Source organism: Gordionus sp. m RMFG-2023, chromosome 3 (assembly GCF_954871325.1).
Source record: "Gordionus sp. m RMFG-2023 chromosome 3, tfGorSpeb1-WG-v2, whole genome shotgun sequence".
Lineage (NCBI taxonomy): Eukaryota > Metazoa > Nematomorpha > Gordioida > Chordodea > Parachordodidae > Gordionus > Gordionus sp. m RMFG-2023.
In genome coordinates this window covers 2,063,127-2,078,774 of record NC_088777.1, presented here as the reverse complement: position 1 = coordinate 2,078,774, position 15,648 = coordinate 2,063,127, and the positions used below count along the sequence as shown (strand labels likewise).

The 15,648-nt window shown below is 30.5% G+C and overlaps 1 protein-coding gene across 1 annotated transcript in view; it reads right to left on the bottom strand.

The window, feature by feature from the left end:
- Positions 1-15,648, bottom strand: part of LOC135926063 (uncharacterized) — a 96,458-nt gene that overhangs the window by 1,854 nt on the left and 78,956 nt on the right. The window contains exons 4-21 of the mRNA XM_065461729.1: positions 15,149-15,235; positions 13,972-14,265; positions 13,023-13,463; positions 12,658-12,902; positions 11,461-11,647; positions 10,919-10,989; positions 10,031-10,584; positions 9,443-9,498; positions 9,238-9,300; positions 7,710-7,783; positions 7,348-7,534; positions 6,882-7,063; positions 5,650-5,775; positions 5,102-5,183; positions 4,617-4,860; positions 1,724-1,761; positions 956-1,079; positions 615-651 (exon numbers count right to left, since the gene is read on the bottom strand). Coding sequence (XP_065317801.1) covers positions 615-651; positions 956-1,079; positions 1,724-1,761; positions 4,617-4,860; positions 5,102-5,183; positions 5,650-5,775; positions 6,882-7,063; positions 7,348-7,534; positions 7,710-7,783; positions 9,238-9,300; positions 9,443-9,498; positions 10,031-10,584; positions 10,919-10,989; positions 11,461-11,647; positions 12,658-12,902; positions 13,023-13,463; positions 13,972-14,265; positions 15,149-15,235 — 3,092 coding nt within the window. The remainder of the gene's footprint in view (positions 1-614; positions 652-955; positions 1,080-1,723; positions 1,762-4,616; positions 4,861-5,101; positions 5,184-5,649; positions 5,776-6,881; positions 7,064-7,347; positions 7,535-7,709; positions 7,784-9,237; positions 9,301-9,442; positions 9,499-10,030; positions 10,585-10,918; positions 10,990-11,460; positions 11,648-12,657; positions 12,903-13,022; positions 13,464-13,971; positions 14,266-15,148; positions 15,236-15,648) is intronic.

Below are 15,648 nucleotides of genomic sequence, written 5' to 3'. Positions count from 1 at the left end.
ATATATTAATTTATTTAATAATTTGTAATTTATTGTGATGTTATATAGTTTAATTAGTTCTATAGTGTCATTTTTAAAAAAAAATAAATAGAATATATACGACTAAGAATTCTTAGATATCCAATTATCGTACTAAGGCTGCCTTCATATCAGAGAACCTGCAGGCCTAGCCCCAGGCCGTATATTGTTAAATCAAAATATTCGAAATCGTCATTATTAACTATAAAAATCAAAAATAAATATAATTAAATTTTTTTTTAGAAATCCGGGTCAATTTTTTTTTTATAAAAAACCGGCTCGGGCTCGGTCTTAAAAAAATTTTTGAAAAATAAATCCGGGCCGGGCTGTCCAAATGGTACCTCTGCAAGTCTCTGAATTTTTTGGCGAAGTGATTTTACGTTATTCAAGCCTATATGATAGGTGTCATTTATAAAATAGTGCGCGAAATGATGAAATCGGCAACAGCTGTTTAAAAGTAATATTTCCAAAAAAGTATTAATCGCTGTAAGTTTCGCTAGCGATTAATTCCGTCACATGCGTGAGCGAATAGCGTTTTATTATAAATGCAGCATAATAAGTATATATATATATATCATCAAAAATAGATTTGTAACTTGTCGTTGTCTTTAAGGTCAATCATATATTTCGGGGCTAAAAAAATTAATTTTTCAAATTATATACTTTATTAGAAACGACGACATAGATTGACAATTTATTCATTTAAAGGTGCATCGATGTAAATCAGCTGGAGACGCCATTTTAGTTAAAAAATTCTAATACGTGATACCAAAAAAGGTTGTCACCAGCTGATTCGTATTCAGCGACGCTAGTGCATTTTAACGAATGAACCCGTCAGTCTGGATATAAGTGATACATGTTATCAGTTTAAAGCGATACTATTTTACAAAGGTATATAATGATACACGAATAATATAAATAAAAAGTATTTAATTACCGTTTTCTAAAAAGTATTTCACGATATTTTTAAAACCGAATTGAGATGAATAGTGTAAGGCACTTAGGCCGGAAGAGTCTACACATGTTATATCAGCGTGAGAATGCGATATCAGATTTTTCATCTAAAGCAAAATATAAATACACATTTTCTATATTTTGAAATACTGAACTCTTTAAATATACTTTTAGATTATTATTACAAAACATTGCGTATAAAATGTCGTAACCGGAAATGGAACCCATATGGATTCATCTTTTGTCCGCGAATTTCAGGCAATATCGCGATTTACGTATTTATTTTTTAAACGTTATGACACTAATTATACCTACAGCCCTCATCGCGGCAGGGGAGTGGCAACGTTTTTTGGCGGCTAATGGAGATGTAAAAGGTTCCCTATGGTCTGGGTCTAGAATTAGGATCACCGTCTCCTCGACGAGGATGTAAAAACCACCTAAAGGGGGTTAGTGTCAGGAAGGACATCCCGAATTGTAAAAAACCTAGCTTACAAAATTTCCTAATGATTAAATCAGAGGGAAAACTGGCCAACCTGGGTGAACCTGGATAATCGCCATTAAACGGAGAAGAAGAAGAGTTGTCAAAATGATAAGGGGGGGGGGCAAAATTGTCTTAAATTCAAATATACGTGCCGCACCCCCTCCAGTAAAAAATGACTTTAGAAAAGTGAAAGATTTCCAATCCCTCTGGATTCCCATATCCGGTTACGTTAACTTATACAATGTAAATATTTTTAAAAAGTAAACGTACGTTGTCGAGATCGCCTCTCTTGCAAGCGTCTATATAAGCTATATATATTTTTTTTTCGCAATATAAATATTTTAAAAAAATAGTTAACGTCTTCAATGACATAGTTACATCAAATGCAAATCAGCTGGAGACGCCATCTTGGTTAGACTAATCATTATTAAAATTTTAAAAAGAGAGCCTAATTTATTCCCTATATCTGATGCAAACTTTAATTAAAGAATTGCCGGATCATCGAGATAGTTAAGGAAGCAAGTTATCAATTATAATAGTAGTTTTTAACATGAGAATAATTAACTATACGTGTTACCAATATGGCGGGTCCAGCTGATTTGCTATTTAACGACGCTTAAAAAATGCATTTTAATGAATGAATGAATCGTCAGTCTAGGTATTATATAAAACACCTAGCTAAAATAATCGCGATAAGTTATGTAAGCGTGAAATGATCTATATAGCTTTTATTTAAGTTCACATATTCTTCTTCTTCAAGCATATAAGTGTCGTATTTCAATACTAATTAAAGTTGTTATCACTTTTTTGATTATTGCAAAAAAAAAGATAAGAAAATATTGCTTTAAAAAAAACAAACTATGTAATAAAATGTATACACTAAAATATATATAAAAAGAAATAAATAAATTAATTTATTATATTTTCAAGTCTAAACAAAATTTGTATTTAAAAACAACCAACATAATATTATAAAGGTATAATATGTTAGCCGTAAATGTTATTTTTTTTTCAAATTTAAATTATTTTTTGAGAGTGTTTTTTTTTAAAATTCAAAAAAAAAAATCTAATTTTACCGAAAATGCGTTCCACGTTGATTTCAAGATAATTTATTCCATGAACTTATAAACTTAATATTAAATTTATATTAGATTTTCCAATATATTTTAACGGCAAAATTGTCTACAATTCATAAAAGATAGGTATTCCAAACATGATAGAATTACATTTCCGATAAAATCTGATTTTTATAATTTTAAAAAAATAAACGCGTTCAAAAAATGGTTTTATATAAAAAAATAACGCATTGCCAGAAATAAAACACATTGACGCCAACACACATCACATACCATATAGATAATGTTGATTTTGCTTAGACTCTTGTTATATAAAGTAATATTAATATTATAATATATTTTGATAAAAAAAATCATTTGCTAAGATTTTTCGATAAATCGATCCACTAGTAAAAATCAAAAAAAAAGGAGGGTATTATATTTATCCCCCAGGAAAATTTTTCGATGCTAAAAAAACAAGCCTCAATATTATTTCACATATAAAGATGATAATTAACCATTTTTAAACGAATAAACTTATAATTGCTAATCATCGGCCATAGCGATGCGTTAACGGTCAAATTAATGATTTGTTTTTCGTAATGATTCCGCCACCATTTTTATTTAGGTAGCCCTCGATAGCGGGAGGCGTAAAGGGCCTTAAGTTCCCCGGAAAAAAAATTTTGAATATTTTTTCTTCAAGATACGAAATTTAGGTTATTATACCCCCAAAAAATGGTGTTGTTAAACGGTTTATTTTTGAGCCGGTTTTTAAAAACCGGCTAACTTAATATTTTATCCGGAAATATAAAAGTTGTATGAGAGTCGAGATTTCGATAATTTATGTCCAGACCTTGGTTCCTTCTATGAGCAAAATCTTCAGGCTTGCGTAATATTTTTCAGGATGAAAATTTGAGTTAGCAGCCGTTTAACAACACTAAGTTTGAACATCTACTTAATCCTCGAGGCTAGGAGAATATTTTTCTGGCTTAAATATTGCCTCCAATGAAAGTTAGTTGAGCCGATTAGCGCAGGCGCATCGTCGCTTTTAAAAAAAATCGGCTCAAAAAGAGCCGTCCGTTTAACATCGCTACCCAAAAAACTATAAAATTTTTTTTTTGTCTTCTTCAAAAAAAGTTTAAAACCAGCATCGAGCTAAAATTTTTTCAAGTTCCCGAACCGATCCTGATGGGAAATTATTTTTCGTATTTCCGGAAAAGGGCTCGTGACCGGAAATAAAAAAATTCTTTGCCCGCCCGGGGCTCTTAATTTATTTTAATAATAATAAAATATATTCTGCATTTCTTCTTAACAATATATCAATTTATTCCGCAAGATGGAAATGATAACCATATAGTGGATGTTTAAATCACCCTTCCTTCCTTCCTTTTCCTTCCTTCCTTCCTTGCTTCCTTCCTTCCTTCCTTCCTTCCTTCCTTCCTTCCTTCCTTCCTTCCTTCCTTCCTTCCTTCCTTCCTTCCTTCCTTCCTTCCTTCCTTCCTTCCTTCCTTCCTTCCTTCCTTCCTTCCTTCCTTCCTTCCTTCCTTCCTTCCTTCCTTCCTTCCTTCCTTCCTTCCTTCCTTCCTTCCTTCCTTCCTGGCCCAAAGTAAGATGGTTCAACAACACTATAAAAACCGTATTTATAAAAAATAATAAAAAACCCGAACCCTAAATCATTTTCGAACAAAAAAAAGACCCCTAAGACCTGAAGGCCAAAAAAAATTGCAGTTCTCTTGTTGATTAAAATATATATATACGTTAGCCTCAACGTGTTTTAAATTTTAAAAATCAGTTTTTACCGGGAAATACATTATTCTATCATGTATATCTATCTTACGAATTAAAGACAATTTGGCCGTTAAATCTTTAGGTATTCCAAACATGGTGGAATACTGTTATTAGCATCAATGTGTTATTTCCGGCTTTTCGAGCGCGTTTTTTAAAAAAAATTTAAAAATCTGATTTTTACCGGGAAATACATTATTCCATCATGTTTGGAATACCTTATTTAATGAATTGTGAACAGTATAAATTAACGCTAACACACACATATATATATATATATGTATATGTATTAAAAAGTTAAATAATACAATATTACAAATTACCTTGATTTGAACCCGTTATTCTGTCGGTCTCAATTGTATCGACGGGATAATCGGTTATTAAGCCGGGACGATGATGATGATTAGCACCCAAGTCATCGTTATATTCGGGAATGGCATCTTTTACCAAAGGTTTGCCGCCAATTTTGGTCTCACCTATTTCGAAGTCATCTCCGTTGAGGTGGTTAATATCTTCGTTATTATCGCAAAGGGACAACGAGATGTCGGGTATGTTCAATATAGAATTCTAGTAAAATATTATTTAAAAATTATAATTAATTAATTAATCATAATATTTTGAAGTTATATTTAATATATTATGTATCCCTTAAGCTCGATAAAATTAAAAATTCAAAATCGTGGGTAAGAATTATAGTAAATTTTAAAAGGGTAGAAAAATGTACGAAACTTAAATTTGATACTTACCATATATATATATATATAAATATAAATGATATTTTAAAATATTTATTTTTTGAAAAAATAACTCGTTTTGTAGGGAGATTTTCGTTGTATGATTTAGTTTGAGCATTATCGTCCGAATTTACGAAGACCGTGTTTGTCGCGAGGCTATTTTTAAAAATGAAGCGAATAATTTATATATATATATTTTAATAATAACTAATTTGAAATATTCGTCCTCTAATCGACTCAAGTTCACAAAATATTCGTCCTCTAGTCGACTTGAGTTCACGACTCGAGTTAGTCTTGACTCGAGACACTGTGTTGTGGAGTAGGGTGAACTCGACTTTTTAACAACACTAATTAGTATATGACAAGCGTCAATTATTTTTTCAACACTCAATCATTTAAAAATCTGTGTTTAGAATATCTTTCCTATAAATTTCAGATGAATTTTTCATGAACTTTTGAACTTAATATTTAATTTAATATTAGCTTTTCCCCTAGGTCAGCTGTGCCATGATATATTTATTGCTCATAAAAAGTTTAAAAAAAAATTTATTATCAATATCCGTTACAAAAGCGATACATTAATTAAAAACGTAAAATTTATAAAAAAAAGGATAATATATACTCGGAATTCCTTGATTCTAAAGGAGTTTGAAAAATCTTAGAGCTTTCTTTGGATTCTAGATTGTCCGCTTCCATGTTATTTTCTTGGGATCTGCGATAATTCCCATCAAAACCCGTATCTTCGGAGCTTAGATAAAATAAAATAATGCGAAAATTAAAATTTTTGCCCATTTCGTTATAAACGTAATTGTAAATTTATATATATAAAAAAAAAATTCCCAAATAAAAAAAAAATTTCTTTCCCGCTGTTTGGTTATCAACACGCGTTGGTGTCAGTGATGACACCAGAAAAGGGGATTGGGAGGAGGGGGAGGTTAGAGCTCGGTCAAAATTCCTTTCCTTTCCTTTCTTTTCTTTTCTTTTCTTTTCTTTTCTTTTCTTTTCTTTTCTTTTCTTTTCTTTTCTTTTCTTTTCTTTTCTTTTCTTTTCTTTTCTTTTCTTTTCTTTTCTTTTCTTTTCTTTTCTTTTCTTTTCTTTTCTTTTCTTTTCTTTTCTTTTCTTTTCTTTTCTTTTCTTTTCTTTTCTTTTCTTTTCTTTTCTTTTCTTTTCTTTTCTTTTCTTTTCTTTTCTTTTCTTTTCTTTTCTTTTCTTTTCTTTTCTTTTCTTTTCTTTCTTTCTTTCATTTCTTTCTTTCATTTCTTTCTTTCTTTCTTTCATTTCTTTCTTTCATTCTTTCTTTCTTTAATAAAAATTTTTAAGATTTTTGAGCCCGGGTAAACTAAAAAACTCAATGACGACGGGTCGGCACTATGGCCGAAATAAATATCAATAAGTAATTTAATTTAATATATATACATTCTTACATGAAATACCTCGAAATCTTTTAATAATTGTAATATATTTTTTTTATTGGAATGGACAATAATATAGGAAAGATCTGATGATGTGGGAATAAAAACTTTTAAATATTTTAAATATATTGTATTCCCGATACAATGCAGATACAATGTAAAATACGAAGCTGCTTTTATTAGTCGCCATAATGATATTTTGCAGAATAGGAAAAGGAAAGCCTATTTGAAAAAAAGGACAATATACTCAAAAACTCCATAACGGCTAATCAACCCATTGATTATATATTTACTATATACATGTTTTGGTTTATTATCTGCGATTGATATTGGTATGTGATATGAATAAACTATAAAACCTTAAAGGTTTAAAATTATCGGAAAGCCAAAATTCTGTAAAACAAAGATGGTTTCTTTATAATTTTTTTATAAATGATTTTACTCGAAATATTTGAGTTTCTTGATAACGACGTTAGCCTTGTTTCGGTGAGATATGGTTATGATAGATGGGGACAGTTTACAAGGCTCCCCATCAACTTGACAGGGTATATTGGTAGTTGTCACTAATTCGATAAGATGACATTGACATATTCGGTAGCCGTGACCTCCCATTTGCAGAGCAGCCTTTGGAATTGAATTTAAAAAAAAAAAAAAATAGAATCCATTTATAAAAAAATTCTGAAATATATATTATAAAACTTTGAAACAAAATCTCTTCTGGGAAAATGGCCCGTTCTTATACAATCAATATTATGTCAAGATTGACGGGACCAATTAACCAATCATGTCTCAGCAATAAGAATTTTTTTTTTTCATGTGCCTCAAGATAATAGTAAAATAAATATATCTTAAAAACAAACAACAAATCAATTAATTATACGATTGGTTAACAATAAATATATACTAACCAATGAAGCGGCCGTAAACCCGATGACTTCCAAATATCCGTCGTCAGACCTAGGCCTTTCAAATAGAGCATTGTTTTCGCTGCTTATGCTACTAGAGGATCTTTCGGCTACAACGTTACTGCTAGCACCAGTCCCAAAATTACTGGTAGAGGTATCAGAGCCCCACGGTAAAGTACCCCCAGCATATCTAATCGATTTTATATAATAATTATAAACAAGAGTCAAGGTCAGCATATATTTTCATTAATTTTAATTTTAAAACCAAAACAGATTGATTACGAGGTAAAAACTTTTATACATTGACTTTAACTTAAAATAAGAATTTGAAAAAAAAAATAATATATATTTAAAAAATAATTTACCTGGAAATATTGAGAAACAATATACAGTGAAATTTCATCTCTCTGATTTTTTCTGTCCAATCAATATCGTCGCACTAATTATTGATCGATTATCGATTTTCAAAAAAGCAATATTGATTTTTTATTTTATTTTATTTTTTAAAAAAAAAAATAAATTATGAAATATAAATAAATAATTTTGGTAATGTTGACCACTAAGAATTTATTATATTGATTATAAGAATGCATTTATTTGACTTTCAGTTCTGCTATTATCTTTATCTTTTTTTTTATCGTAATTTTCGACTAAAACTTGATTAGGTTCTGAGCCCCTGGAGAAATTTAAGAAATAAAGTTATCCGTGCCAGAACTAAACCTAAAAAAAAACAATAGTCTACTCAGAGATCTGCAAAAGTAGGCCCGTTTTTTTAAGAAAATTCGAATCGGGCCTTAGAAATTTTTAAAAATATATCTAAATTTTACCAATTTTTATGTTCGAATTTTTTATGTAAAAATAAAAATGTGTGATTTTATTAATAGAAAAGTAGAGGCCAAATAACGTATATCGTTTATTTTGAGTTATTATAAAAATTTTAACTTCTATATTCAAATAAATCCGGGTTCGGGTTCGGGTTCGGGCCGGGTAAAACATTAAAAAAAAAATTCGGGCCGGGTTTGAAAAATTAGGCCCGATGCAGATCACTAATAGTACTGGATATTTTATGGCGCGTGACCGACTATTATTAGTGGCAAAAAAAAGGGGAAAAAATCAACGAAAGGAAAGAAAGAAAAATATGAAGCGAGCCTGAAGATTTTGTTCATAGAAGGAACAAAATGTCTAGGACTTCTTTCTTTCTTTCTTTCTTTCTTTCTTTCTTTCTTTCTTTCTTTCTTTCTTTCTTTCTTTCTTTCTTTCTTTCTTTCTTTTTCAGAGCCGTTTAACAACACTAAGAAAGACCGTGCACCAAATTTACCAAACGAAGGAGGAAAATTTTATTAGGCCATCTTTTAAATATATATATTAACTCCACTGAGTCAAAATTTCGTAACACCCTGGGGGATGGACAATACCTGCCCCTTGAAAAATAATTTTTTTTTTTTTGTGTAACATCAACTTGACTTTATTTTATTTTTTTTTAAAAATTTTTAGCGTTTTTTTTATCCCGAGAATTATTTTTGTATGTCGATTATATGATAATAGTAAGGTATTTCGATTTATCATTTTTTTTAGTGGAATATAAAAATAGTTTGATATATATATATATGGTCGGCCTAGAAATGGAGTAACTCCACTTTGCGCAAAATGTTTAAAATTGAGAAAATCAAATCAAACATTAAAGTTTTAAAATCAAATATAGGAGAAAGCTTATTGATAAATTTTGACAGAGCAAAAATTAATATAATTTTTTTTTAAAATCTAGTTTTCTATTTATAGTTGAAGCACTCTAATTCTAAACTGAAGATATACTAAACGAATATATATATATAAATATCACTAAAAATTATAACATTTGAAATCGCGAAATTAAATAATTAATAAAAGTCAAACCTTTAGGCTTATGTGATTGACCAAGTCCTTCCAACTACGTTTTAATATATCTTTTCCGCCAACCTAATTATTTTCATTTTACAGTTAAAAAAAAAATAACATGTGAGAAATGGCGCATCAAAGATTAAGATAACTACATTTACTATATAACTCTTAACTTTGATTATTATAGATATATGTATATAATATATGGTACATTATTTACCCCGGCGTAAAACATCTTATTCTTGAATCGGCTGTTAAATTTTTCGGGATTCGCCTCTGTTTGTTTTAAAAAATAAATATATTCTAAGATATACTTAAGTGATTGGCTAAATAGCTTTAAAAAAAAAATTAGTTTTAAGGATAAGAAATCATTTATTTTTTTTCTAAGTTCAGAAACAAATTTATTACATTTAAAAAATATAATGACATCTATACAAATAGTGCGACATCGCTACGCTATGATGGCGAAAATTACATAATTAGGTGATGAATGCAGCTGTTTTTACGCTATAACCCCCCTTAGCCACCGACGATTTACCCCTAATCCGCCTCACATAAATAATTAATTTCTTCACAGCTAAACCGAAATACGAAATACAATACTAACTCAATAGAAACCCAAATAATTATCATTAAAAAGTATCGCAAATAAATGAAGATAAATACTTTATATATATATTAGGTACTAGCGTATAATTTAAAATCATTAAGGCCTGCTTTTTTCCCCGTATTTTTCCAGTTTTTTATGTTTGAAAGAAAAAAAACAATACCTTAATAATAAAAAACGTATCTTAAAAAAAAAACAAACCTCTAGATAAATGAAACTCCAATGTAACTTGAGCATCGGAACCCATACCGAAGTAATTGTTGAACACCGTGAGAGGTAATTCACTTTTAACGGGGGGCGTTATGGGATTTGGACTAATGGACGGACTTTGTCCGCGATGATCTCTATTCCCTTCATCCGAATCCGTGTTTCCTTCTTTTAATTTATCGGGGCTCAGATTAACCCCCAAATCTTTGCTATCACCACCGTTGTTCTCCGGGAATATGAACTTGCTGCTATAATCCCCCTTGGTGAACGAGGAGATACTGGGCTCAGAAACGGGTTTGATTCTGTGGGCAGAATTCGCTTGGTGCGGGGAAATAGTGAATTCCACCTGGGGAGAATTCGGTTGAGAATTCTTGGAATCCGTAGCAGTTTTCTGACTCTCGGAAATGATGAGCGATGTTAATACGGGGTTAGTTTTACTGCGTTCCAGGTACTTGGAAGCCTTGTGTTTCTTACTTTTGGATTTATAATCCGTGATATAAGGGAGAGTGTCAGCTAGGAATGTGTTGGGCTCGACGGCAATATTCCACCTTTCGTATTAATTATATTTTAAAGAATATCAGAAACCCGTAGAGGCGGCCCGGACCGGATTTATTCGAAAAGTTTTTACGAACCGGCCCGGTTTCTTGTTTTTTAAAAAAAATTTCAGGCCCGGCCCGGATTTTTTTTAAAAAATATATTTTATTTATTTTTTTGATTTTTTTACAGCTAGTAACAAGCGATTTTAAATATTTGGGTTTTAAAATATACGGCCCAGCCCGGGGCTTAGGGCCGGGCCTGCAAGGTCTCTGAACAATATCAAATAAAAAAAATTAATATTTTATTCAATATAACTAAATTTTTGATTTTAAAATTCAAATTAACCTGTCTAATTTCTTTATCGGGTTTTCGACAACGCTAGTAATTATTTTGGGCAAAGGCTCGTCATTGTAGGACTGAAATTGCATAAATAAATCATAAACGTTTTATTTTCCCCTTCTTCATATATATATATATATATTAGTTTTTTTTTAAACGGTTCATTTTGGTTTTCTAATTTTAATTTAAGAATTTTAAGCCATAATAATATTAACTTCAAGCAATCGAGTTCGTTAAAATATCGTTGTTCAAATATTTAGGCTTGCATATCATTTTTTGCATAAAGAAAAACTATTGGGTTAGCCGTTTTCGAAAATCAATACCTTCTCTTCTCTCTCTCTTCTCTTCTCTTCTTCTTCTTCTCTCTTCTCTTCTCTTCTCTTCTCTTCTCTTCTCTTCTCTTCTCTCTTCTTCTTCTCTTCTCTTCTCTTCTCTTCTCTTCTCTTCTTCTCTTCTCTTCTCTTCTCTTCTCTCTTCTCTCTTCTCTTCTCTCTCTCTTCTCTTCTCTTTTTTTTTTTTAAATTTAAGAAAAAAAAATAAATACTTACCCCTCCCCAGCCGAGGTATCTAGCCAAATCGTTCCCCGTTCCCAATGGCAAAATAGCGACAGCTGGCATGTCGTCGATGATATCCTTTTCCGTCAAAGAGTCCAACACCGAGAATATCCACCCAGCTGTCCCGTCTCCTCCACATACCAATATTCTCAAATTCGAAACTTTGTGGTACATTTCGATTCTGATTGTTTTTTTAAAAGCAGAAAATATGATATTAATGAATCATACAAAGATTTAATAAGATTAAGGGATTTTCCTTAGAGGGAGATCAACTCATTCCCGGATCTTAGGACAGTTTTGTAACGGACTTTTTAGCTCGATTCTCATTAATTTCTGCATAAGATATCGGAGGTTTTTAACTATTTAGAATTAGTTATTTAAATACATCTTTTCCCTTTCCGGGAAAAATAATTAATTAATTATAAGGTAAATTATATTAGAAATTAATTACTATTACTCACCATTCAATTATATACTTGAAAAATATATTGATTGTATAATTTATACCAAATTTTATTCAAAAGGAATTTGTAGGTGTTTCAATTTTTTTTTTTAAAAATGTTATCAATATTTACGAAACTCTGACGTAGAAATAATCATTCGCTTCAAAATAAATGTATATTTTTTCAGCCGCCACCCCCCCCCCCCCCCTCAGCGCCAAAAGGCACAGTAGGACCGCGTGGTCTCGCCGGACCTATCTTTTTTTTTTAATTAAGACTAAATCCAATTCTTACAATATCACACAATCAATAAAACAATAATACGAATCGCGGCTGACAAAAGCGAATACACGTAACGAACGCCGGCCGACAAGTGCAAAACGAATATTGCAAAATGAGTAAAATGAGTAAAATAAGGAATTATGGTAAAGTATTCGAAAAAAAGATATTTTAAAACCGTGTTCGCCTATATATAGTAGTGTTGTTAAAGGGCTCGTATCGAGCAGATTTTTCAAAACGGTTATAACTCAATATTTCGGGCAGAAATGTGTCGCTTAAAAGCGTCTAGATTTTGATGATATGTGCGTCTAAATATTTGTTCCTTCCTATGAGCGAAATATTCAGGCCTGCGTAATATTTTTTTCTGGATCAAATTTTTGAGTTAACCAGCGGTTTAACAACATTTAATAATATATAGGCGCATACTTCGACCTTATTATACAAGTAAAATCGAGCAAATATAATATTATACATGAATTCGGGTTTGATCTTCGTTATGTCGAAGACTTGCCTGGGGTTCAGAAACCATTGGAATTTGTGTATAAGCTTGGCCCCTTTGTTTCCCCCACTTTTGGGGTTTATCAAAACTAAAACTGGCGTTTCACCGCAGAGTTTATAATATCTCTCCACCGGTAATTCAGTGTCAAAATTTTTGGCATTGTTTGGGTCGCAGTAATCGTAGTTTGGTTGTATGTAAAAGATGGGTTTTTTCTTAGACTAAATTATGTATTTAAATCAAATTGAATTTGAAATAATATTAATCAAAAATGAATGCTATAGTTTTAAATATTCAAATTAAAATCATCATAAATCATTTGACAATATGATTGGTTAAACTTGTGCAGGAGTGTGATGTGTTAATCGCCGTGTACGATTTTTAATTGACAAAGGCGATTTAGAGGTTAGAGTCTTAGAACTTCTCCTGTAATGCACCGTGTTAGTCGGAGAGCCTATACCGGGATTATTGGCGTCCAAATTAAGATTTAGCACAGTTTCGTTCATTGCCTCAACATCCTCCGAAACTCGACAAATCTTTGAAGTAGAGGTTGAATTTTTATTAGGAGGAATCAAAGGATCTTTGTGGATGGAATTAGAAATAATGGTCACTCTTTCTTTGAGATTAGGATGTGTCGTGGCTTTAACTATCCACCAGGGAGGAACAATAACCGTCCTTAAATGACCCAAACTGCATCTCTCTTCAAATAATTTGAGGGTGAAACACGAGACTTTGTTATGGTGGGCATTTTTGCACCAAGAACAGCTGATGGCGACTATTTCCTTTATTATTATTATTATTTTTTTTTATATAGGAAATTATTAGAAACACATTGCAAAGTTTATCTTTATAATAAAGGCTGGTTATATAAGGTATAATAATTCCAATGTATAGGATGACTTTTGTTCTTTAAATTAAATTTAAAAGATTTATTTAAATTAAACAGCTAATCTAAACATTAAATGAAAGAACGAAAGAAAGAAAGAAAATAAAGAAAGAAAGAAAGAAAGAAAGAAAGAAAGAAAGAAAGAAAGAAAGAAAGAAAGAAAGAAAGAAAGAAAGAAAGAAAGAAAGAAAGAAAGAAAGAAAGAAAGAAAGAAAGAAAGAAAGAAAGAAAGAAAGAAAGAAAGAAAGAAAGAAAGAAAGAAAGAAAGAAAGAAAGAAAGAAAGAAAGAAAGAAAGAAAGAAAGAAAGAAAGAAAGAAAGAAAGAAAGAAAGAAAGAAAGATAAAGAAAGAAAGAAAATAAAGAAAGAAAGAAAATAAAGAAAGAAAGAAAGAAATATGATAACTTTGGAATAGAAATTGAATTTCGTGGGAAACGATTTGCCGCAACTTTTGCATTTGCCTTCTTGCCTCCTCCTATGTACCCAATGATGATGCAACTCATAATGTTTACACTCTGACAGATGATCACGTGGAGGATCATTAGTCTCCTTTCTTTCCTCGTTCCTCCTGAGAGAAGATCTTCGATGTTCTAACCGGAATGTTGGCTTGCACACAAATCCTATTTTAATCAAGGTGTCCAAGCACTCCTCATGTATCACAATTTTGCAAGCCGAACACCTTTTTTTGTTACCCGTTTTCTAGTTTCAATTTTATGAAAACAAATGTAATTTTTTAATATATATTTTATTTTAATTAATAATATTCATTACCTGCTGAGGTAATCTGCACAGACCGGACCGGTTTTTTTTAAAAAAATTTTCGACCCGGGCCGGATTTTGTTCAAAATATACGACTCGACCCGTGTACCTATGCCGGGTCGGGCTTAGGGCCTGGCACTCTCCGAAATAATTATTTTTTTTTTTAATATAAAATTTTAAGAGTACGAAAAAAAAAAATTCTAACATTATATTTTATTATTTACAAAATTTATTTTTAAAAATTTCTGAATCTTTTAAAAAGGCTATAAAATCCAAAATATCAAAAAATTACGATTCTCAAAACTTTTGAAAACTTTAAGGGAGAAAAAAAAATATAAGCCTTTTTTAAATATAAAATATAAAATGACCAAAATAAATTTTCGGAATTTCATCAAATTTTGAAACTTCCGAAAGTTTTAAAACTTCAAATTTTTTTTAAAAAAGATTTTGGACACTGTGCCTATATAAATCGTACGGAATTTTCCTTATTTTTATTTTACGAAAATAAAAATGGTTGCCCATTAACATATGATTACAAAATTAACGGGGAAATAAATTAGTGTTGATAAAATGGCGCGATTTGAAACAGGGTTTTTTTAAAAAAAAAATGGCGAACTCAATATTACGCGAGCCCTGAAGATTTTGCTAATAGGATTGGCACAAAGGTCTAGAACATCTATTAGCGGAATTCTCGAGGAATATTAAGCTAACCCCAGTCTTTTATAAACACTAGAAAAGTAAATAGTAGTTAAACTAATATTTTTAAAAGAAGAATTGAGAAAACATATAGAGATATTGATATATTATATATATATATATATACTTTGCATTTCGTATTTTCGCTCAAGTAACAAGAATCTCCCGAAGCCGGGTAATCAAGCCATATATGATCACATGGGTCAGCTCTGGCCTAAAAGGAGATTATAAATATAAATTTTATAAACATATATGTTAGGACCCAAATGTGTTTTTTTTCCAGTCAATTTATTTATTATTTTTCAATTTTTAAATCCATTTTTGTGAGCGCTTTTTAATTTTACTTTTAAATCTATAAATCTGATTTTATAACCGAGAAATATGTTCCAACATGCTCAGGAGGAAACTTACTCCTGTTAGTGTTACGCTAATATGGGTGTAATGGTTAATATTTTTATAAAATATATTTAACTTATACTATATTAACCTAATAAATTCTATATATATATATACTTTTCAAAAGTAAATAACAATCAATGTAACTATAAGATTAACATTATGTTAAAGTGAAAAGAATCAATATAACACAATTTATTAACAGTGTTTTAGACAAAAAAAAAAATTTTG